A 24,920-nucleotide genomic window follows, 5' to 3' on the forward strand; every position below is an offset into this window, starting at 1 on the left:
TTTAGAGTTTGTGCTCCTCTGATTCTAAGAGCAAATTTACTGTACACAACCACCAACACTGTGGCCTAGACCTGGGGTTAGTTTTTCAAGCAATACACACTTCCATTGCAGATTTATGCTTACCATTCAAATACAGTTACCACACATCAAATACCAACGGATGGTATAGAACATTATTTTGAGACAAATGGTTTACAATTAACCATGCTTAAATCAGGCTGTAATGGGAACATAATACTAAGACAGACAAATATGCTAGTTTATTAAAAATCATGTACCATCACTAGATTACAGAGAGACCACACTTATTATGCAAACAAAACTACTGCACATTGTTTCACAACTTGCTAGGCTTATAAAATTACCCCTCTATTAGCGCTTTCCGGACTTATCTAAGGAACTGTTCAGGTGCCAAGAACTTTGACCAATCTGCTGCCTCTGAACTTCTAGGGGGAGGGTTAGCCAAAAGTCCTATTTTTAGATCAAGGGATTTCCTGATAAGATTTCCTAGTAATTGCTAGCAACTACCAAGTTTAGGAGGAAAACAGCCTATTGAAAAATCATGGTTTGGATAGAGAAAAAAAATATTTTATTTCTATATTCTATTATTCTAAAAAGTTCTATTACCACCGTTAGAGGAAGACAGCTCATGAATCATTCCAGCCAAAGAGAAATTACAGAAGCTTCAGGACACTGGGAGATGAGGGACGGAACACAGAAAACCCCAGACAAGAGAGAGAGAGCAAGACAGACATTTTGGACTCTGCTTCTATATCATTGATCCAGTTTAGAGTGGGCAGGTTCAGGAGGGATTGGGAAAATGAGGTTTGGTGCTTTAATTGGATACCAAATGATACAGCTACCCAGGACTGGATTAAGACATAGGGTTGTGCTCAGTATCCTGCCTCCTGGAGTCACATGATGTAACATTACTCTAAACAGTGACTCTATTGTATCACAGGGTTGCCAGTATAACCTTTCTAAACAACTGATTGGTTGGTCCCCTCGGAGCTAGCTTTCCAGGGCAGCGAAACTTGTCTTAAATTATTACTATTCAACACTAACTACCCAGTACAGGTAAAGTGAATAAAGTCATCATTTACAAAGTTGCATACAAAAGGTTAGCAGAAGCAAAAACCATCCAAAATGGGCATTTAAAATGCTACCTGCATTCTAAAACCATGTTACACCTTGCCATTTGAGCTCAGTGTCCACTTTTATGTTATAAAAATCTTTCCTTAACTCTGATTCTTTTTAGAAGTATTTGCCATTTGTAGCACACATTTCAAATCAAACCACACTGTATATTAAAGAACATTTTGGCAAGAGAATGGAGCCATCCCCTTATATAGGATCCAACTTGCCAATAGCATTTTAACAACACTTTCATTACATACAGTACAGATTCATATGGTTCTAAACATCCTATCTATATCACAATTTACTCTTTACCTATAACAGATGAGTTGGAAACAGTGTCAGAGGGTGGGAGGCGTGAAATAGCCCCTGCATCTCTTACCCTACCCAGCCAGATTAGTGTGGTATAATTTGTGTTTCTGAAAATAAGACTCCAAAAGCTTCCCAAAGCTCTCTTCTTCCCCCACCCCCCAAACATTGCCATCCAGCAAGCACATAAGTAACTACAAACCAGTTTGCACATACACCAATACTCATTAATGGCCAAGCATTTTTCATGAACATCTGGAGTTCAGTTTTGAGACTGTTATAACAACTGAAACAGTCAGTCATTGTGACAGTGTCTAAAAACCAAACTAATCATCCACTCAGAGCAATTAAGCATATAAATAGTAGATACTGCCTTATTCTAAAGTACTAGGTGAAAAATCTTTCATAAAAGAAAGTGTCCCTACATCCAAAGGGTTAAGCAATGGCCATTGATTTGAAAGATATGCTAATATTCTAGTAAGAATATTACAATCACAAGTAGTGATCCTAAGGCACATCAGCCACACGCATATGTGATAATGCATTGTTTTCAGACAGTAAATTGCATCAAATTAATCTGTATTTAGTTTGCACAATACAGTATTTTTTTTAAACAAAGTATCCCTGAATGGTCCTGTTATCACTAAAGGTACTAAAAACAGACAAATTTAATAAGTAATAAAAATATTTTGGACTATTTCTCAGTAATACCAATAATGGGCTATACCATTCGAAAAAGAGTTAGGTACATAAAATGCAGTGCAAAGTTCAAAATACACTTATCTCATCCCTGCCATCGTTTCTGAGGAATTTTGTAACCCAGAAAATAAGTTGGCAATTGATAAGCATAAAATCTACCTGGTTATTTTTACAAAGCTTTAGCAAATCTAATCTGAGTGCCCACTTAGAGTTTTTGTACCCATCTATCAAGCTTGTAGCTCTAGACCTGGGTTTAGTATTTCTACAGCAGCTTTATGCTCAGCATTCAGATTCAATGGTTACTATCCAGATCCTAGCACTGGTAGCACAGAACATTCTTAGTGAAAGACTTACAGTTCACAATTAATCATGCATATAGGAAGCCTCAATGGGAACACAATACCAAGAAAAGACACTTTAAAAAATCATGTACCGCCACTAGATTACAGAGACCATACTTATGCAACCAAATCCACTGCACATTGTTTCACAACTTGCTAGGTTTACAAAATTCCCCCCCTTTCCAGATTTATGTAGGGGGAGCTGTTCAGGTACCCATCTGCAGTCTCTGATCTTCAAATGGGAGAGTTAGCCATGTATATAAGGCTTTCCTGTTATGAGATTATTTATTATTAGCACCTATCAAACTTCAGGGGGAAATAACTAATTGGGAGTCAGAGGGTTTACACAGAACAGGGGGTGAGGGGGGGGAAAAATCAAATAAATAATGTTTTGACCCTTATCAGAAAAAAGGCACTGGAGCCTTCCAAGCAATCTAACACTCGCCTGGACAGTGGGAGATGGTGGTTTGAGAAAGTCTGCCTCCACATACAAGATGCAGCAGATTCTGAACTATGTTTCTTAAGTCATTGTTCTAATTAGTGGAAGGGCAAAGGTTGACTGAGGATGGGAGAGGCTGGGAATATGAGTTTGCAGAATTTTGATTAGTCATCAAACAATATGGCTGCTCAGGGCTGATTAAGACATGGGCTTGTGCCTAGGGCCCTGGTTCCAGGAGTCACACAATGACATCAAAAGCTAAACTTGTGTAGAGATCCCCCTTCTGCCCCCAAATGGCATGGGAATGGGAGGACAAATTAAGCAAGATGCAAACAGCCATCCTAGAGTGTTTTGACTATTGGAGGGAAGGTTAATTGTACATTTCAGATTTAAAAGAATTTCAAACACTGTAGGATAGAAGATGGTGTCTAGGGGCAAGGCGTGCCTCTAAATAAGAGACAGAGCAGAGAGGTTGAGAATATGCGTTTGTGGACTTTGAATGGGCACCAAATGAAATGACTGCCCAGTGCTGGATTAAGAGAAATTTAGGCCTAGCACTCGGGCTCCTGAAATCACAAGACAACATCAAAAGTTACACTTGTGTAAAAAAAAATTGCTTCTCAAACCCATCACATGAGAAGGACAAATTAAGCAAAAAGTAAGCAGCTACCCTAATAGCAAGGCAGGAAAGTGGGGAAAACAGGAGGCGGCTGGTGAGACTAGGTTCAAGAGGGTGTGGACAGTGAAGTTTCTACAAAAATATGAACTGGCACTACAAATAGTTTTCTTTACATGGCTTCCAGGATCAATCACCTAATAGAGAAAGATATTCGGTTACTTATTTCAAAAGACCGGGACTTTCAGGAAAGTAACAATGTACAGAAGTGAAAGGTGCGCATTTTTATTGTGAAAAACCCAAAGCAACAACAAATTTAGGAGTTAAAAATATTTTAAGAATTAATGTTTTTCAAAATAAGCTACCGAACATTTTCTGATTAGCAGGCTCTGAGAACAAAGTTAGTGTACCCAGCCACCAATGTGGAGCTTGGGTTTATTTCAAAGAATGCAGGTCATTTCCACTGCAGCTTTATGCTTAGCATTTAGATACAATGGTTACCACCCAAATACCAGCACTGACAGCACAGAAAATTCTTTTGAGATATAAATAGCTCACAATTAACCATGCTTAAAATCCAGCCGCAATGAGAACACAATACCACGTCAGACAAGTATGCTATTTTCCTTAACTCATTTACCATCACTGAAGTATTGAGAGCATACTTACAATGCAAACAAATCCACTGCATTGTTTCACAACTTGCCAGATTTACAAAATTCGGCCCCACCACCTTCTTACAAAAAATAGTTTACATAGTCACTGATTTTAAGAAACAGAAAAGAAAATGATTACATTTACTGAGTAATTTCACAACCCCGTGTTGCATCCCAAACTTTGTGTTCCATTGGGCAAAGCACAGAGGTTTTCCATTGCCTATATTAAGTCTCTGAGAGGGAGAGAGAAAGGACTAAAATTTAAGCACCAATACATGAGTTAGGCGCACTGATGTATTCATTGTAGGATAAAGCCAGGATGTGGTGGAAGACGAGGTGGTGGTCTTTGGGGCAGTGCTGGAGGGTACTGTGATACAAACTGAGATGGGTATCCTGGCTGTGGCATTTGACCTACAGATTGAACTCCCACTCGTGGGGGAAGGGGAGGGTATGGAACTCCTGGATAAGGAAGAGTAGGTCCTGAATCCATTGCTGCAGTAAATGGAGTGGGGAAGCGTCCTGCTGGGACTGACGGAGGAGGTGGGGGTGGTATTCGCCGGGGCATAACTGAGGGAGGAGTGTTTGCATCTGAAGAGTAGGAGGTTTGGGGTGCTGGTGTTGGCTCAGGTGCTCTTGGCTGAGGCTGCTGCTGAACCTGTGGAAGTCTCTGTCCCTTCAGCACCATCTCTTGGAGCTTCTCGATTTTTACACGTCGCAAGTGAGCCAGTTTACGTTTGCTCTGGTATTCATCAATGAACGAATCCAGCGACACTTCACCATCAAGAAACTTTTCTGCCATATTCTGTCAAACATTGAATAACCCTGTTAGAAAGTAATATGTTCTGAAGGAACCAGAAATAGCTTATATCCTAACAGCATTGTGTCTCCTTTCCTGTCATTTGTTCCAGCTTGCACGTGGAAGACGGTATACTTTACAATTCCAAGCAATGTTTTTCTCAGATGTATTTGAGTTCATCTCTATTCAGCTATCATTTTGTGCCCAAGCCATGGTAGCAAGAACATTTAAACCTGGCTCTTGGTTAGCAGGGCTCATGTTTCCCTGACATCTGGAAACATGAATGAATCACATTCAACAGTTTTCCAGATGGCTGGCCAAACCATTCATTTTATGATTCACCATTGCCAATACTGACCAGGAAACCACCTAGAACCCTGCAACCAAGAACTGGTTCCAGCATCAGTAGAGAGTCAGAGATCAGTATTAAGCCATGGTTTTAGTCTACTCATTCTCACTGCCTGGACAAAGTGAGGCTTTGGTAAATGCTACTTTAATCAAGACAGGCAACAATACATTTCAATATAACCAATTATAATTTGCCCTGAACATGACTTTTTGAGATTACAAGTCAGTTTTAACAGGTTTGGTTATTACTCTTAAACAGTGTAGTGAAAACAAGCTAATGTCCCACAGGCAATTCACAAATAGAGCCAACCATGTCAATGCCTGAAAAACCTGAGCACAATGAGGGGTGATCAGATACTAGATGCAAGAATCATAATGGAATATTCCATTGCTGCTGAGGAGGCTTTCCTCCTCCCCCAGAACACTGCACACTCGCTATCCTCATTACTGATATTACATTTTCAGTTTGAGCAAGACAGAATGGCTCACATCTGTTTTTCATCTCACCCAGACTCCAAGAGTGACTGACATGTGTGTTAGATTAATACATGCACCTGGCAAACAACATTACATCTGGATGTTTATTTAGAAGGAGTTCTACACAGACATGCTATTGGGTTGAAAACAACCTGAGGGCATATCTACACTATGGGGACTACAGCAGCTCAGCTAGGCACCATACCTATGCCAGCATAACCCCGGAGCACAGACAGCCAATAGTGATGGAAGGGGTTTTCCAGTCACTGTAGGAACACCGCCTCCCTGAGTGGCTAGGTCAACAGAAGGATTTTTCTGTTCCCCTATCTGCATCTACATCAGGGATTAGATTGACATAGCTATGGCACTCAGGGATGTGAATTTTTCACACACACCCCCGAGCCTGTAGCTGTGTGTTTATGGCCTAAGCATGCTTTCCACATACAAGCTAGAGAAAAATTATAGTATTTATGTTAAAAATCTTTAAAGTAAGCTTGCAATCCTTACTCAGACAAAATAATTCCCACTGAACTCAACTGGCTGTTTGGAAAAGTTTTAAGTGATGGTTTGGGCCCTATTCTTTGAAAAACCCTTAGATCTATGATATCTTTATTTAATAGTATGTTACAACTGTGTATGTTCAAAGCCTTGCGTAACTGAGATGAGTAGCAGAATCTCTTATTTGCACTACACATGTACTGCCATTACCTCAGTGTCTTCTTCAATCTTAGCCCCCTCTGTTTGAAGAAGTGCTAATAGTGTCTCCAGGGAAGCACTGCTGGATTGTTTATCTGTAATAATATGAAAAGAATAGTTAATGGAGCAGCTGTTACAAGCAATAATTTCTGACTGAAATTATACAGATCCAGTAAGGATAAGGCTTCTTTTAAAGGCCAAACATACTATATGATTATTTATTCTTTGTACTACTCCAGACAGGAGGATTCTACGTAGAAAATTTTAATATGTTTTCTGAGAATTTCATTTAAAAATTACTCACTACAGTAAACTTATAACTGAAAAAAATCAAATGAACTTGAGTTGGTAAATGTGTTAAGATAAAATACTTCATAACTTGAAGTATGAAACAAGAATGTATTAAATGCAAGATTATATTCAGTCTAGGTCTGAATTTTCATTGGGTTGGACAATCTCAGGAAAGAAAAATTTGAGTTTTTTTTTTTTTAATTAACATCAACTGAAATTTGATCATATGCAGACAAAAGATCAACAGTAGTTAGGTATGTATGTTCTTTTAATCATAGAAAGGAATGTGTATTCCAATAATACATACTTGTCTCTAGTTCTTTTTACTAGGTGGCAGAAGATGTATATTTAGGGCTACATTTTAGTCACGGGTATTTTTAGTAAAAGTCACGGACAGGTCACGAGCAGTAAACAAAAATTCACGGCCCATGACCTGTCTATACCTGTGACTAAACATACCTGTGACTAAAACTTGTGGGGGGGGAGGGGAGGTGTCGGGGGGGGCCTCAGGTGCTGGGGGAGGGCAGCCTAGGTGCTGGGGGGGCAGGCGGCAGCGCGCGACGCAGGACCCCCGCTGCTGCTGGAGTGGGGGGTTAGCAGGGCCAGCAGGCTCCCTACCTGGCTCCGCGCCTCCCCTCCGCCCCAGCAGCAGCAGAGTTTAGGTGTGGGACGGGGCAGGGGATTGGGGACCGGAACGGGGTGAGGCGGGCTCTGGACGGCACTTACCTTGGGAACTCCCAGGAAGCGGCGACATCCCCTTCATCCACTCAGCTGCTAGGCAGAGTATGGCCAGGCAGCTCTGCGCACTGCCTCCGCCCAGAGTGCTGGCTTTGCAGCTCCCATTGGCCGGGAACTGCAGCCAATGGGAACTACGGGGGCGGTATCTGCAGATGGAGGCAGTGAACAGAGCTACCTGGCCATGCCTCCACCTAGCAGCTGAGCAAGGGCGATGTCACCGCTTCCAAGGAGTCCCCCAGGTAACTGCCGCCCAGAGCCAGCCTCACCCCATCCCGTGCTCCAACCCCCTGCCCCTCCCACAGCCATGACCTTGGGGACAAACTCACAGCCTTATTAATAATCTATGAGAACAGTGGGATTTTCCAGATCTACTATCGACTGTCAGCTCGTTGGGGGCAAGGATGATTTTTTTTTGTTCTGTGCTTGTAGAGTGCTTAACACAGGGGTGGCCAACCTGTGGCTCTGAAGCCGCATGTGGCTCTTCAGAAGATAATATGCGGCTCCTTGTATAGGCCCCGACTCCGGGGCTGGAGCTACAGGCAACAGCTTTCCAATGTGCCAAGGGGTGCTAACTGCTCAACCCCTGGCTCTGCCACAGGCCCCACACCCGCCCCTGAGCCTGCCGTGCCCTCGATCCTCCCCACTCCCCCCCAGAGCCTCCTGCACATCACGAAACAGCTGATCGGGAAGTGCAGGGAGGGAGGGGGAGGCGCTGATTGGCAGGGCTGGGAGCGGTGGGGGGAGCAGATGGGGGACTGCTGATGTATTACTGTGGCTCTCTGGCAATGTACACTGGTAAATTCTGGCTCCTTCTCAGGCTCAGGTTGGCCACCCCTGGCCTAACACAATGAAGTCCAGATCTATGACTAGGGCTCCTTGGTGCTATGGTAGTACAAATAATAAATAATAGAGAATGATCTATAATCCAAACATTACTATTTTGACACTTCAGTTCTTTTACTCATACAGATATTCTATATACACACAGCTAAGAATTAGGGACATGCATCAGAAAAGAGAGTATATCTATCCATATTTTAGAATAACAGAGAAAAGTACAGGAAAATAGGAGATATATAACCACAAGAACATGTTATACCTAGCTTGGTTTTCTTGATCTGATATGCTTCAAAAAGAACTTGCAGCTCCTGATATTTTTGGTTCAAACTTGCTTTCAGAGAGTCCAATTTTGGTTGGTACAAAAGATTGCCCTCAGCCAGACTACGGTTGCTGGCAAGAGTCATTTCCTTGCTAAGCTGAACATTTTGGGCCTGCAAAAGAAAGATATGTAAGGTATAATGGACAATGATATATTAGACAAATATTGATATCTATACAGACAACACAAGACTTCTATAAATTTGACTGAGCAGCAAAATCCAAACTGTCTTGAGTCATCCTCATCACCACTGAATCAGATTCTAAAACAGATGCTGATATTTTTGAACGATCCATAGTAAGCCAAAAAACTAAAGATGGGAAAGATCTATTAGGTCATCTTGTACAACCCTTATTCCAACCATTGTAGATTTGTTTCCTACCATATCTTCTGTGCTTTGTCCAGTCTACTATGAAAATCCATTTCAAAAACTGTGCTTTAGCCTTAGGCTAAAAAAGCAACAAAGCAGCTCTAGAAGACACAGGTAAAATGTATATGGCAAGGAGCATATTAGAAATGCCTACAGTAGAAAGGACTATTGTGGGAGAGGCTCATGAATGCTGGAAACAAACTTAAAAGGAACTGCACCTATGGAAATCTCTACCACAGGAAATAAGAGTGGAATCAATCACTTTCAGAATGAAATTAAAGACTTATTTCTTTGATTTTGCTTTCATTTCCTTCACACAAGCAGAAAGCTTATGAAATTGTTGTGTCTGGCACAAAGTGGAAACGATGATGAATATAGTAGTTTTTATTTTTAAATACTTGGGAGGCACTCATGCTTTGGAGAAGAGAACTATAGGAGTTGCATATCTTTTTTTTTTTTTTTTTTTTTCCTTTTTTGCAGAGGGGAGGAGGAATCACTGATATTGGTGGGTTTTTGCAAGTACAGGTTTTTTTTAATTTAAATTCTTAAATCACTGACCAAAGTAGAAACTGGAATAGTTCTAGCTCTCGCTACATTCCTGACAGAGCCAGGCTTGATGTTTTGAATATGGCTGTGGCTAGCCCATTCTTCTCACACTGTAGACAGAGCTTTTGGGGAGTTTATTCAGAAAATATCTGCAAGGATGTGGGAGAGTATGCGCATTTTGTCATTTGAAGAATTTATTCTAATCCCAATTCTAAATCTATGTGAAAGATGTCTGGTCTACTGGTCAAGTCATAAGATTTTGAGTCCAGAGTTTTATGTTCTATTCCAGGCTACATTGACTCACTGTGTGTCCTCTTACAAGTAATTTAATCTATGTGCATAAATTTCTCCCTCTTTAAAATGGTGATTGCTGAAGGGTAAGGCAAGGCTTTTTTGTAAAATGTATTGAGATCCTAGAATAAAAGATGTAAACTGAGTGCAAAATATACCATCCTTCCTCTATTACTGAAAAGCAAAAATCAAGAATTGCTTCCTTTATGGTTCCCTCTCCTACAGATTGTTCCAAATAGTGTTAATAAAGCAATCCTGGGTTATAGGCAAAAGTTTTTTTTTTTTTTTTTTTTTCTGTTTAATCCCTCCAATTGACACATCCTAGTTTGAATGACGCTGTTCTCCAAGAATGAATGGCCAGTTCTCAAAAAGCATGAAACAAAGATCACTGTAGGAGATATTCCAAGTTTGTCCAAAACCAGTAATTTTTCAAGAAAGTCTTCATAAGACTTTGGGAAAGCAGAGCATTGTGGGAAAGGCTGCCTTGGCAGGATTTCAATTTAGACTTCAAAACAAGATTTAGACATCAAAGGGGAAAAATGTAAGAGATTTTATTTCAGTTCAGTCTGAATCAACACCATGGTACTCTTTTCCCATGGCCTGCCAGGGGGACTGATTCTCTGGCGCTTGCCTTTATTATTTAATCCAATGAAAGATCTCTACAACTTTCAGTAGTTTGTGTTCTTTGCCTGCTGGACTAACACAGTGTCTACCATCCTGCACTATTTATTCTCACAAGAAATTTTATTTATTTCTTCATCCTCTTGTGCCTTTTGATAGGAAGATTTTGCTTCCATGGTAAATTTGGGAGTGCAGTGGTACACCAGTGTCCCTTGTGAAATAATCCCTGGTAGCATGCCACAAGGTGCATCATGCCTCATGCAAACACTGTAGGCAATTCAGGGCTAAGACTATCAGCCGCAGGTCCCTAGACCGCTCCCCAACAGCTTTCAGCATTATGCTCCTCCTAGGGCCTGCCTCTGTGACCCCTCCTCCAACTGCCACAGAACTGTGACCTAGCCACTCCACAGCATAAGGAGAAGAGCAGTAGCAGATTCACCACACTGCACTTTGTTGACTGGAGAATCAGCTTGAGCATTCATTACACTACCAATAGACTAACACGGCTGTTACTCTGAAACCTGTCACACTACCAATGTGCTCCCTGTTTAAATTCAATGAATTCCTCCCTCAAAAATCTCCAATCAGCTTTATACTATAGAGTTGCACACTTTGTTACTTCTAAGGGCTAAGTGTGAGTGCACTGCAAACACCAGGAGCTCCTTGCAGCTCTCCATTCTCCCCACCCGACAAGTGACCTGTGTGCCACTCTCCTATCCCTTCTGTTTCAGACTCCCTGCAGCCTTCAGTCCCACTCCCTCATACCAAGGGATCTGTGTGCCCCAGCTGTCCCCTCCCCATGTCAGGGACTCTGTCTCCCCTCAGTCACTCCACCAGATCACAGAGGCTCTGTCTCTCCCCATTCTACATTCCCTCACCTTGCCAGAAGCTCAGTCCCTCAACTCCTTGGCTCCTATTCATTCTTCTGCCACATGCTAGGGGCTCTGTGTTCCCCATGTCTACCTTCCTCCAAACTATTGTCTTATCTCTCCCCACTAGGGGTTTTGCATACACCCTTTCATCCATGCCAAGGGCTCTATGTGTTCCCGTTCCCATTCCCCCTTCCCCTCACCCCCATGCCAGGGCCTCACTCTCCTCTGTATCAGGAGCTCTGTGTCCCCCATCCCCCCATATTTTTCCTTTCTTTCAGGGTGTCAGTTTAAAACTATATTGGGAGAACAGGCAGAGCTAAGATGGGGGTATTACTATGCTGGAACATGTTAATGGCTGCCATTAAGAGATTCCTCGATCCATGGACAACTATAGAGGTGGTTGAAGTGGCTGGCTTTGTTAACCAGATGCCGGGGGCTACAAGTGTCCTTCCTTTTCCCCTTTCCCCCAAATCAATAGGGTTCTGGCCACTGATGCCTGGACCACTCCCTGAAATTCTGGAATTGATCAGTTGCAACACACAGATCATCAAGCTGAGCATTAAATCTCACTTTGCTTACCCAATAAAGATAGAATTAATAATAAAATTACAACTTCCACTTCTGTTACGTAAATATATTAGCTCCCTTTAGCATCTGTGTTCCTAAAATGTTTGGTTAAGTTGAAACTGCTGAAAAATCTCTCTGCATACATGACTTCTGGTTTCCCTTCTCCTTTTCCTTGAATTAAACTCAACCAGAAGTCTCTGTCCCCAAAGCAACCTTATTACTGGATTGTTTGGGTTGTTTTTTTTTTTTTTAAATTATGCAAGTTTTTCCACTTAACTTTGTTTATTGTTCTCTCCCTAATCCTCCCCGTGTTATCAGTTTTACTCCTTGATATTTCCGCCTTGTCCACCTGTTATTTTAGCTGCTGCTTCCTTCCTCTCATCAGCCTTTTGTATAGACTGTGCCAATGTCTGCCCATTTCCTAGTTTAACATATAGTTCTCCAACATGCCAGTGTGCATGCAGACTAAAACTTGGTATTATTGATTAAATTGCATTGGTAAAGGGACTAAATCTTTCAAGGCCAACAGATACAATGCCTATATTTTGTAAAGTGCTGTAGACACACCTACATGTAATATTTTGTGCAGTCATGTTATACAGAGATAGACAGATACTTTTAACAGTCGGGCCAAAGGATTCCTTCCAGTACAGAATGCCAATGACTACTAAGAACACATGATGCCCAGCACCAAGACCAAAACCACCTTTTATCATACAAAAACAGATTATACCAATATTATTCACTGATAGTACTACCTTAATTAAGATGAAACCCATTTAATTCAGTAAGGATGCTTGTGGAGTACAATACTACTAAACATTAGAAAGGATGGAAGAATCTGGCTCACAATACTTTGCATTTATACACCACTTTCTATCTTCAAAGCATTGTCTATACGTTAATGAATCCTCAGAAACATCTCTGAAGTTGGCATGTATGTATGAAATTCCCTATTTCTGAGACAGGAAAGCTGGGAGTTCAAGTGACCTGTTCCATGCCACAGAGGGAGCTAGGATCAGAAGCCAAGTGTTCCTAGCTTCCAGTCCTGTGCTCAGACTGCATCAAAATAAAAAGAATGTTTATTTTCAAAGCACTAAGGACAGTGTCAACAATGTCTTCAGAAGTAATTGTTTTCTTTTGAAAGGCTCTGGATTGTATGTAATGTAATCTGCCAACTTCAAACACAGCCTAATGCTGTATTTAAAATGCATATCATCCTTAGTACTTGAGGTATAGTAAGCGCTATATCTTGCCCTTGTTTTTTGTACTCCTCTACCTGACCCATCTCACCCACTCAGCACACCAGTAAGTCAAACTGAAGTTATTTCTTTCAATTTAGGACAAACTGAATTTGCTATTTTGTTTTACTTTCAGAGGATTTTCCCCAGAATAAAGGGCAGCAAGTCCCAACCACATATTCACTCCATTCCTTGAAGGGAAAAAAAACACTTCTACCCAAATCCAATGCTAAAGACTGTCTAATATTTCATGGTTGCTCCCATTTGTTCGTCCTCATCTCGTCACCTAAAGCACTGAAAAAAACCCTCCTGCAATGGTTTGTCATTCTTAAAAGCGTGAAAATAAGTTCTCTCTCTCTCCTCCCCTCCCCCCCCTTCACCAATTTTGCCAGATTCAATTTGCTCAACATCATTCCACCCTCTTTGCCCTTCCCTGGATTTTGAATGGAACTGAAAAAAACATGTCTGTTCTTAGTTAACAACCTAATTTATACAACCTCATCAGCTTCCTATCAACACAAAAACCATCAGCACAACTCTTAACAGCTTAGATATCTGCTAAAGAAACAGGAGATGGAGGAGAACACAGCACATTGTATATACAGGGACCAAAAGGAGGTAGCTGTGTTAGTCTGTATCCACAAAAACAACAAGGAGTCCGGTGGCACCTTAAAGGCTAACCGATTTATTTGGGCATTTTGTTTATGCCCAAATAAATCTGTTAGACTTTAAGGTGCCACCAGACTCCTTGTTGTTTTCAAGGAGTAGAGGCTCCATCTTTGGCATGTTTAACACTAGACAAAACTATAATAAATGTACAAAAGGAAACAAACTGGTTTTGGCATGCAGATGACAGACTGGATAACCTAACAGGTCTTTTCTAGCTCTAGATTCTATGATTTCATTATCTGAGCCTCACAGGCTGCCCTACCTCTGTTGTGTAATGAAGGAATATTCCCCATTTCAAAACCTGCCCCATTCCCAACAGCTGACACACGAGCCAATTTAAGTAATAGTAGATTTGGCAATTCAGTCAACTGACCAGTCAAATATTCCAACAGCAGCACTCTGATGTAGGTGGCGGACTCCATTTCTGATTGCATCATGCTGTCACTGTTTCCTTTTTTAGAACTTCATTTCATTGTGCTTCATATTTTTTAGTTAAAACAACGCGCTACGTAACTTGGTTTGATTAGGCACAAATATCTAAGGCTAAGCCTAGTGGAGAACGAAGTCTTACTCTTTTTTGTTACTGTTCTAATAAATTAGTGCTTTAAAATATTTGACCAATAATTTTTGGACAGGTCAAATGCCCAACCCTATGATAGCCTTTATGTTACCTTGGAGAACACATTTAAATTATCATTGCTGGGAGGAAGCATGGTCTGAAGGAAGAAGTCAGGAGACAGAGCTGGAGGGCCCCAAGTTCTAATCCTGGCTTTGGCACTGATTCACTTAGGATATGTCTACACAGCACATGGCAATAAGTCCCCGAGCCCAGGTCGACAGACTCAGGCTTCCAGGGCTCACACTACAGTACTAAAAACAGCTGTGTAGACATTGTGGCTCGGCCTTGAGCTCTGAAGTCCAGGGAGAGGGCTGGGCTTCAGAGCCTAAGCTGCAAGTTAAAAGTACAGTTTTTAGAGCCATAGCATGAGCCCCAAGAGCTTGAGTTAGTCGACCTGGGCTTGGAGGCTTGATGCTGTGGGCTGCCACTGGCTGTGTAGATGTACCCTGAGCGGCCTTGGGCAATTCACCTAACTCCCATGTCTCAGATTGTTCATCTTTCTCCACCTGTAAATCATGGATAATACCCGATTATCCCACAAACGTGGTGTGAAGCTAAATGTAAACATCGAGGGAATGTATTAGCATAACAGGCTGCCTGCAAATTGCACAAACTTATCAGAATCAGCCTCAAATTGTACCATGCACAAAATAGCTAAGTTGTGATGTTCTGCCACAAAAGCAGGCTTTGTCTATGACCCTTTGAAGAATGACAACTTTGCAAAGCAAACTATTTTATTTATTTCAGTAACTTACCGGCAGAAGATATTTATTTAAATAGATGATAAAAAACTAAACTTTATTTTTAAAGCATATAAGTTATAAGAACAATCTGTTAAACACAGCTTTTCAAGTGTGTCACAGTTTAAGGTGCATCGAAAATAGAACATGATGAACTCAGTGACTCAGCCCGTTTTACATTACATCTCTAACAAGACCAAATTTTCCTACAGAAGGTAAACATGATTGGTGTTTACCATCATATCAAACACTACTGCTTAAGTAATCTTTACTTTCCTTAATGTTTCATAACGTTTGATAATGTCTCAGTTTTCATGAAAATGGTTAGCTGAATGAAGTGCAACCTCAATTTTGTCCACCTCCAAAGAATGTAAACTAAGTTAAACAATTTTACAATTAAGATTAAAAACACTATTTTGATCAACATATTGCAATTTGTTATTTACGGTTATTTTATTTAATTCAGAAGAAATAGATTCAAGAACTGCATTGTTCAGCATTATAAAAAATCAGGCCTGCAAAATAAGCTGTGAATGTTCTAAACTAACAGAACACTCGTTTTCTTCCAATTAGTCTCCACAATTAAGCTTTGTCTACACCAGAAATGGTCTGCCAGTGTCGCTGTACTAGAAAAGCCTCCTAGATGGAGACACAGTTATTGCTGCTACAGCTTATACCAGTTCCTCAAACAAAATAAGCTGTACTATGCCCAGACTAGAGCTTTTGGGGTATATCTAAATGGGTTAGCGGTGTGATTTTTCCCACATAGGCTTTTTTTCTGACATAGGTAAGCCAGCAAAACTTAAGTATAAACCAAGCCTTAGTAAATCTAAAAGTTTCTCCAGTGAAGAGAAAGACAAAGTAACTGAAACCTTTGAGGATCTCAAAGATTACCTTCCATGATATATGAAAAAAGATCACCTAAGTATCTTCCGCCTGGTTTTTCAGGTGGACGTATCATCTTGAGAAACCTCAACTTCTCTTTTCACCTCCGTGGATGTCACAGGTGTGAACTGGAGGTGTTTGCAGGCAGAGAGAGAAAAGAAAGGAGGAGAATAACAGCCTGAACCAGAATGCATTCTAGGTGGGTTTAAAATGGAGATACAAATGCTACAAATCCGAACACTGGATTATTTTCCTGCCTGGATGTTCTCTGAGCATGTGGAAAAGCAGAACTCCCAGCTAATAGAGCAGTCCCGCTGACATTCTTCATCTTTGACCAGTCAAGAGGCAAATTACCAACATTCATTTTTAATACAACTTGAATAAGTCTTCTCATGGTATTATACGTTAAACATGACTATGTCTACATTAAATCATGTTATGAAAATGTTTGTATCCATGTAAAATATAGCTCCAATTTCTGTAGTTATTGCAAAAAAAGATATATAAACTGTCTTGTGTGTCTATAAGTCTACTGGAAGCAAAACACATCTCATGTAAAAATTTGTAACTTCTTTAGGCCTGTCTACTTAAACTATTAGACAAATTAAATGATCCCATTATTTTAAAGTGAATAACAATCCCAAATACATTTCCTAGATCAACTGTGGGGCTGTTTTATACTGTGTTAGACATCAGGACAGTACAGCAAAGAAGGGTCAGCTAAAGGAAGATCACCAAAGCCAACTGAAGACCTTCAGCTGAAAGAAATGAGATGTTTAAGGGAAGCCCTCCCATGATGTAAACGGAGTGCAAACTGAAGTAACAGTTAGACTTTTAAATATGCTGTACAAAAGGATATGAAATCTAAACCAAAAACTGTCTCAAGCAATCTCCCTCAGATCCCTTTCCAGCCAGCAGGGAGGAATGCGTCTTTCAGCTACTTGTATGTGAGCCTTTCCTCTGAGACTTGCTCAGAAGAGATCAAATCTGGAAATTAAGACACAAACTACAAACATTAGTTTTCAAGTACATAATCCAAGTACAGACAAACAGTTAAATCCAAATGAAACAAACCAGCAGCTCATTAAACATTTGCAGAATTGCCCGTGGGATTGGTAGAGTACCTTAATGAAAGTTAGATAAAAATTTCAACATGCAATTTGAAGCACAGATGCAGAGCACTGGTCAGAATTGACAACAAGACAGTACCACTTGAGAGGGGGATCTAAACTCTGCTTTCTAATGTAACTACTTGAGCTTTCACCACATCCCACTGAACATTCAATGCAACAATACTGAGCTAATCAGAAGAGGAACCTAATGACAGAAGGATTGCTTAATGCTGAGTGGGTCATTCTGAAACTAAATATATATAATTATAAAGGCACAAGGCTATGTGGCAAGAAATTGAAACCCTGGTCACACATACCTAGGCATATATTTTTTAAAAGAGCAAAACCCTGATTTTGCTGCCATGCCAAAGAAGCTTGTTCAACACTTAAAAACATTGGTTTACATAAGAGATTCTCCAAGACTCATTTGTGTGGTGCAATGATGGTCAGTTACTGTGTAGTTTAGTTTTAGAATGTGTGTTCCTAAGGGAACAATTCCAAACCAGATACCTATTGTAATGCAAGGTCTGAATGAGACTAACCCCAGCTAGCCACAAAGTCTGGCAAATCCTACCATAATTATAATCTTGCATTGGCAGGCAATACAGTAAATACACTGTCAGCATTTCCATTCAAAATCCTTATTTTCAGTGAATTATAAATTCACAAAAAAATGTTCCAAGCTGCAGCCCTTAACCTGCCTTATATTTAACTCTCTCACACACTAATTTCAGGCTTCCCTTCCCAACCCCACATACCCTAATACTCCCACGTTTTGCCCTCTCTTTACTTCTGCTACTATTGTACAAACACAAAAGAAAACTGTCAAAATAAGAAGCTATGTTAAGACAGTGCTAAGTCTTCCTTAAAGGAGGACTACAAATTTTTAATATTTGATTAGTAAAATATTCTTTCAGTAAGTGTTTAAATGGTCAAGGAATTTCAGTGTCTGAAAATTTGGTTAAAACTTGGTTAAAAGGCAGTGTTTATACATAAAACATAAGGAATTGTGTTGTGTAAGCATGTTAGAAAACAAGACATACTTATCAAATAGGTATGTAGATTTAACTGTGTGAAAGAAAACTGCCCAAATGTGACAATTTCTTATTTGAAAATTATTTTCATTGCAAGAGACTTAACCTCCTTGCATCTAAGGTTTTGTCTACACTGGAGACATTTAGCAAAGTAACTCCCACTCTACTACCACCAGACTTGGTGGTATCACTGGTAGGAGCTCTAGTATAGACAAAGCTCTAGCTGCTGCTAGCATTTTATTACCAGTGGGAAATTTTTGCAAAAATTCTTTAGTATAAACCAGGGGTCAGCAACCTTTCAGAAGTGGTGCGCCGAGTCTTCATTTATTCACTCTAATTTAAGGTTTCGCGTGTCAGTAATGAATTAACATTTTTAGAACGTCTCTTTCTATGAGTCTATAATATGTAACTAAACTATTGTTGTATATAAAGTAAATAATTTTTTTTAAATGTTTAAGAAGCTTCATTTAAAATTAAATTAAAATGCAGAGCCCCCCGGACCGGTGGCCAGGACCTGGGCAGCATGAGTGCCACTGAAAATCAGCTCACGTGCCGCCTTCGGCACATGTGCCATAGGTTGCCTACCCCTGGTATAAACACAACCTAAGAGTATTTCAGAAAAGCAAGAGCAAAGTTCGTACTTATGAACAAGTTGGTAGTCCACATTTCTAAGATACATGTTGGTTCTTTGGCAGGTTTCCTTTATTTTTATCAACTGAAGTCAATTGAACCAGCACTGACTACCAGTTCTGCACCCTCTGTCTTTTCAGAATACCAGTGTTTCAGTACACTTAGGACTTGTGGCATAAAGTGAAACTGGTATGATCATAGTTTTACTTGCTCTAAAATGCTGCACCTGCAGCACAGTGCAAAACTAGCCATTATTACTCTCACTTTTCAAATTTGAACCTAAAAGATGAGGACTTTCCTCATAGTTTTTCCTCCTCATTTTGTATCCCCCACTATGTTCACATTTACTAAGTGGAGTTCCAGAGAGTCTAGCTTTAGATAATCTACTGAAAGCAACGAATGAATATGTTCCTCTGAGTTCATACTAAACAAAAACCCTTTGTCATATATTCATTGTCAGGTGGAGGGGAAATGTTAACTTAAGTGTACACACTGAAATACATTACTGAAGTGCTTTTTTATTCAACTTGTTGATTAAGTTAATAGAAAGAGACATTTTCCCTTAACATCAGACTCAAATGATACTATACTCTGCACATACTGTATTTAAAGCTACAACTCCTCTCTTCTTGTGCACTCCAAACCCTTGCTCCAAAATCTTGAATATACTAGATTTTAGGGCCTTCTGGCAAAGGCAGACTGAAGCCATCTCCCTCAGCTTCTATACATTACAAAAATTATTTATTTTGTTTCAGTGGTAGTGTATGAACTCTATCAAGTAGCACAGAATTCAAGCACTCACCCAAATACATAGGCTGGGATGAGATGCATGGATCAAAAACCTACAACAGCAGAGTCTGGCTGATTCAGTCCAAGTTCTTAATATTTAACATTTACACTGCAGTTGCACTGAGGGCCAACCAGGTCAGGACCCTCTTGGGCTAGGTACTGTAGAAATAGATAATAAATGACAGTACCCATACCATAGAACTAAATCATCAGGTTATTGTGGATATTTAGCATAAACTTTCTCTGAGTTGTTTTTGACATCTTATTTAGATTTAGTACTGATTTATTTATATTATATGAAATTATCCCAAAATATACCAATTTGAGTTTAAACTTTAATACATCTCTCTTCAAAAGTGCAAAGATTAGTTGTTGAAGAAACAGTGGGGCCATCTGATCTTCTGCCTCCTGTGGTATACTAAGGCCCAAGTTCTGCTGAAAGAGCAGTAACAGCAGCCTGAAAATATGAACTGGAAGCATGGTGTTGTTGGTTAAGTCAATGGACTAGAACTCAAGAGACCTAGGTTCAATTCCTGGCTCTGTTACTGACTTCCTGGGTGACCAAGAGCAAATTACGTAAACCCATCATTCCTTATGTATAGACTGGGGATAACTATCTCATTGGAGTGTTGCAGGAGTAAAAATATATGCAAGAAAATACTATGTCAATGAGCACCGTAAAGCAGACTATAAATAAGTGCAGAGGCACGCCAGTCTTCCCTCCTAGCCAGTGTTTCAATGATCTAGACGACAGTGGTAAAAATATCTGCTATCAGTCTTCACTAGTGCTTCCACTGGTGATAGTACAGTGAAGAGCACTACAAAGTCTTTGGGGCAAGTACACTATCTTATTTGTCTGTGATGCAACCAGCATTTTGGAGTACACTATAACTGAATAAGAAAACGTATAAGCTGCCTGTTAGCAGTTCTATAAACAAAACCCAGAACAAAAGATAGAAAACTATTTTACTTAGCAACTGATAAATAGATTAACAGAAGCTGAACAGTTATTGTATTTGTGGACATTTTAATCCACTTTGCCTGAGTTTGTTCGGAGATTAACTTGTGAATTTCAGGGGGGGGGGAAGCATTATATAGTTATGAGAATTGGAACAGATTTACATACTGCTGCATCCGAAGAAGTGAGGTTTTTACTCACGAAAGCTTATGCCCAAATAAATCTGTTAGTCTTTAAGGTGCCACCAGACTCTCTGTTGTATTTACATACTATGTATATTTTAAAATTAGGAAGAAAATGTACAGCAACACTACAAAAGTACAACCGTCAGAGTGATGCTCAACAAACTTGGAGGGATGGATCAATCCTGGAACAGTAAGGGAGAGAACTAGAACAGAGGAGGAAAGGGATCAGCCTTCTTACATAAGAGCCTGTATAAGAAAGTCTATCAGTGTTGGTGAGTTATATGTACACTATAAAATTGGATGGTTTATAAAATATGTATTTATCACTTGGACTGTCAATTAATCACAGTTAACTCACGCGATTAACTCAAAAAATTAATTGCAGTTAAAAAAATTAATCTTGCGACGCCGTCTACAACAGTGCCATGAGAATGCCTGTTCTCACTTTCAGGTGACATTGTAAAGAAGAAGCAGGCAGCATTATCTCCTGCAAATATAACCAAACTTGTTTCTCTGAGTGATTGGCTGAAAAAGAAGTAGGACTGAGTGGACTTGCAGGCTCTAAAATTTTACATTATTTTATTTTTGAATGCAGTTTTTTTGTACGATTCTACATTTGTAAGTTCAACTTTAATGATAAAGAGCTTGCACTACTGTACTTGTATTAGGTGAATTGAAAAATACTCTCTCTTGTTTTTTTACAGTTGTGACAAAGTCAGGCCAGACGACTGCAAGAGAGTGTGGGAAGGCAGATATGTTAGCCCTATAAAGGCCCTCTTCCCTATAAGCTGAGAAGGGGTTACCTCAGATCAATTAGGAACACCTGGATCCAGTTAAGGGCTGCCTGAGACCTTTTAAAACCAGAAGGGAGCGAGAGACAAGCTGCTACCAGGCTAGTGGCAACAGGGAAGTAAGCTTCTCCAGGGGGGAGGCTGTGCTCCTCCCCATAGGGGAAGCAGACAAACCTGAGTGCCTGCTCAGGGCAGGACTGACACCCCAGGGCAGGCTATAGGGCAACACCCAGCCCCATTGAGGAGGCAGAGGAAGGTATCATCCTTTGTTTTTATGTCTATGGGGAGAGGGATAGCTCAGTGGTTTGAGCATTGGCCTGCTAAACCACGGTTGTGAGCTCAAACCATGAGGGGGCCACTTAGGATCAGGGTCAAAATCAGTACTTGGTCCTGCTAGTGAAGGCAGGGGGCTGGACTTGATGACCTTTCAGGGTCCCTTCGAGTTCTATGAGATATATCTATCGCCATATATTATTCTCCTTTTGTTTGGTGGAGGATCACCCCGTAGGCCTACCCAGGAAATACAATCAAAGGAGCACAGAAGGGGGGGGGGGAGACAAACACTGCCCAGAGTAGGATGGGGCTGATTTACCCCAGGCCCGCCATCGCCAGAGAGGGAAGTTCTTGGTCCGGCGAGACGAAGGAGGTGCCAGTGCAAATATTTGTAATAAAAAATAAATAGAAAGTGAACACTGTACCCTTTGTATTCTGTGTTGTAATTGAAATAAGTATATTTGAAAATGTAGAAAACATCCAAAATATTTAAATAATGGTATTCTATTATTGTTTAACAGTGCAATTAACACACGATTAATTGCAATTAATTTTTTAATTGCTTGACAGCCCTATTTATAACATGTAATTCACCTTTCAAAATAAGGCCTTTATTAAAGTTTAAATTATTTATTTTCTTGTGGTAACTATAATTACATTAAAGATGACAATATATAGGGCAGCAAATATGGCATAACAAACATTTTTACATTAGGAAGAAAGCACAAATAACAGTAATTTGTGCTTGTTAGATGCAGGCAATTTATTAACTTGACACTTAGTTAGAAACTTAGTAATCAAATATGCTTACAACTACAGATTATTTTTTCCTAAGTTTCATGTTAGCCAAACAATACATAACCACATACACAATATGGTTTTAAAACAGGATTAGGGATCCAAGAAATCTGGGCATCTATTTACTTGGTTTAAGCTTGAGTTTTATCGCCAGGTCTTCCCAAGCAGCTTTTGAGAAAAAGACTATACTTGAAAACTTTCCTGTGCTTACTACTGTACTTTGAAGTCATGGGGAAATTACATTTTTGGCTTCTTGATTTTACATATTTAAATTCATAGACAGTGTATGCTTTTGCCAGTTGTACTTTGTAACATTTTAAAGAACTGCAGAGTTCAATATCATGATGGTTCACTGTTACTAATGTATAGTTCCAACACATGTACTAAGGGAAAAATCCATATTCACAAGGAATCTGAGAAGGTTCCTGGATCTTCTATTACTCAGATCACACACATTACTGCCACTAGCTGCTCAACTCAGTTCAAAATCTGTCACATTGAGAGTCTCTGATTTATGTAAACACAGTACTGTTATGCCATGAAGATTAATATTGTAGATTACTTATGTACTAAAAGATTAAACCCAAAGGCTTATAAAATTCAAAAGAACTTTAATAGATTAGGAGCCCAGTTAGAAAAATGAGGAAGGAATCCAATTTAACAGATAAGATGTTCTCTGTTCAAGTGTTAAAAGCCTACAGGCTTCAAAAACATAACCTTACAAAGGTATGTCTACACTGCCCACGTTACAGCACGGCTGTGGCAGTGCTGTGACGTGGGTAGTGTAGTCACGTTTTATCGCCGGGGGAGAGCTCTCCCAGCAATAAAAAAATAACCACCGCGACCGAGCAGTGGTAGCTTTATCAGTGGGAGTGTGGCATTCAGCAATAAAGCGGGGTCTATACTGGCGCTTTTCAGCGCTAAAACTTTTGTCGCTCGGGGGGTGGGGGGGGGGGGGGGGGGGGGTTTCCACACTCCTGAACGACTAGTTTTAGCACTGAAAGTGACAGTATAGACACAGCCAAAGGGAGAAAGTAGCTTAAACTCTTCAGTGGCACATTCTCACACATACCTTGGGGCTATGCCATTAAGGACATTTTCATGGAGTTGTCATGTACATACATGTGACAATATATACAAATCCCTCCAACATGCACCTTAGAAATACATTCCCTTTAATATAGAGGCTGGTTAATTTTAGCTTTCAGAAAAAATTCAAATGGTTTCCCAAATCTTTCTCCTTGTTGTGAGCAGAATATTGTTCTATGATGAGCTGGGTTCTTCTTACGATAAGGACAACAAAGGATTTGTCAATTGTGGAGTAATTAGCTCCAGTAAAAAGCAACAGAGGGTCCTGTGGCACCTTTAAGACTAACAGAAGTATTGGGGGCATAAGCAAGTAATGGAAATTTCCAGAGGCAGGTATAAATCTGATTTATACCTGCCTCTGGAAATTTGCATCTGAAGAAGTGAGGTTCTTACCTACGAAAGCTTATGCTCCAAATACTTCTGTTAGTCTTAAAGGTGCCACAGGACCCTCTGTTGCTTTTTACAGATTCAGACTAACACGGCTAACCCTCTGATACTTACTTCCAGTAAATGTTCCCAGTGAAAAAAATATAAATGACCTCAACAAAATGTCCCTGGAAGCATGACTTATGAGCATGCTCAATTAAGTTATTCCTTTTAGGGACTTGGGGCTTAACCCAGCAGCATGATGTATATGAATGGATCCCCAAGCCTGTATGGAGCCCCACTAAAGACACCTGGTCTCCTCATGGGTACAGGGGTCTACCCATGTGCACAATATTGCTGGATCAGGACCTTGTATTGCAAACCCAATGATACTCAAAAAAGTTTAAGTAAATAACTGAAGGAAGACAAATTTCACCAGAACGTTAGAAAACTTTAAGCAAAACAATGTGATAAGCTGGCACACAGTTAAATCCAAGTTATTAAAATTTGTGATTTCACCATTTTTAGGACTGTGCTGAGAATAGAGAAGGGACATTTGGCAGCACTCATTAGTAAGAAGAACAGGAGTACTTGTGGCACCTTAGAGACTAACAAATTTATTAGAGCATAAGCTTTCATAGACTACAGCCCACTTCTTCATATGCATCCGAAGAAGTGGGCTGTAGTCCACGAAAGCTTATGCTCTAATAAATTTGTTAGTCTCTAAGGTGCCACAAGTACTCCTGTTCTTCTTACTAATGAGTGCTGCCAA

At 40.1% G+C, this 24,920-nt stretch overlaps 1 protein-coding gene across 2 annotated transcripts in view; it reads right to left on the reverse strand.

The window, feature by feature from the left end:
• Positions 1-243: 243 nt before the first annotated feature.
• VPS37B (VPS37B subunit of ESCRT-I) overlaps positions 244-24,920 on the reverse strand; it is a 27,013-nt gene continuing 2,336 nt past the window's right edge. Inside the window, exons 2-5 of one of the 2 annotated variants that reach the window (XM_034790932.1) lie at positions 16,160-16,251; positions 8,643-8,814; positions 6,527-6,609; positions 244-4,999 (exon numbers count right to left, since the gene is read on the reverse strand). In XM_034790932.1, the coding sequence (XP_034646823.1) occupies positions 4,496-4,999; positions 6,527-6,609; positions 8,643-8,787 (732 nt within the window). In that variant the 5' untranslated portion in view covers positions 8,788-8,814; positions 16,160-16,251 and the 3' untranslated portion in view covers positions 244-4,495. The remainder of the gene's footprint in view (positions 5,000-6,526; positions 6,610-8,642; positions 8,815-16,159; positions 16,252-24,920) is intronic. The other variant, XM_034790931.1, reaches the window with a different exon arrangement.

Source organism: Trachemys scripta, chromosome 15 (genome assembly GCF_013100865.1).
Source record: "Trachemys scripta elegans isolate TJP31775 chromosome 15, CAS_Tse_1.0, whole genome shotgun sequence".
Lineage (NCBI taxonomy): Eukaryota > Metazoa > Chordata > Testudines > Emydidae > Trachemys > Trachemys scripta.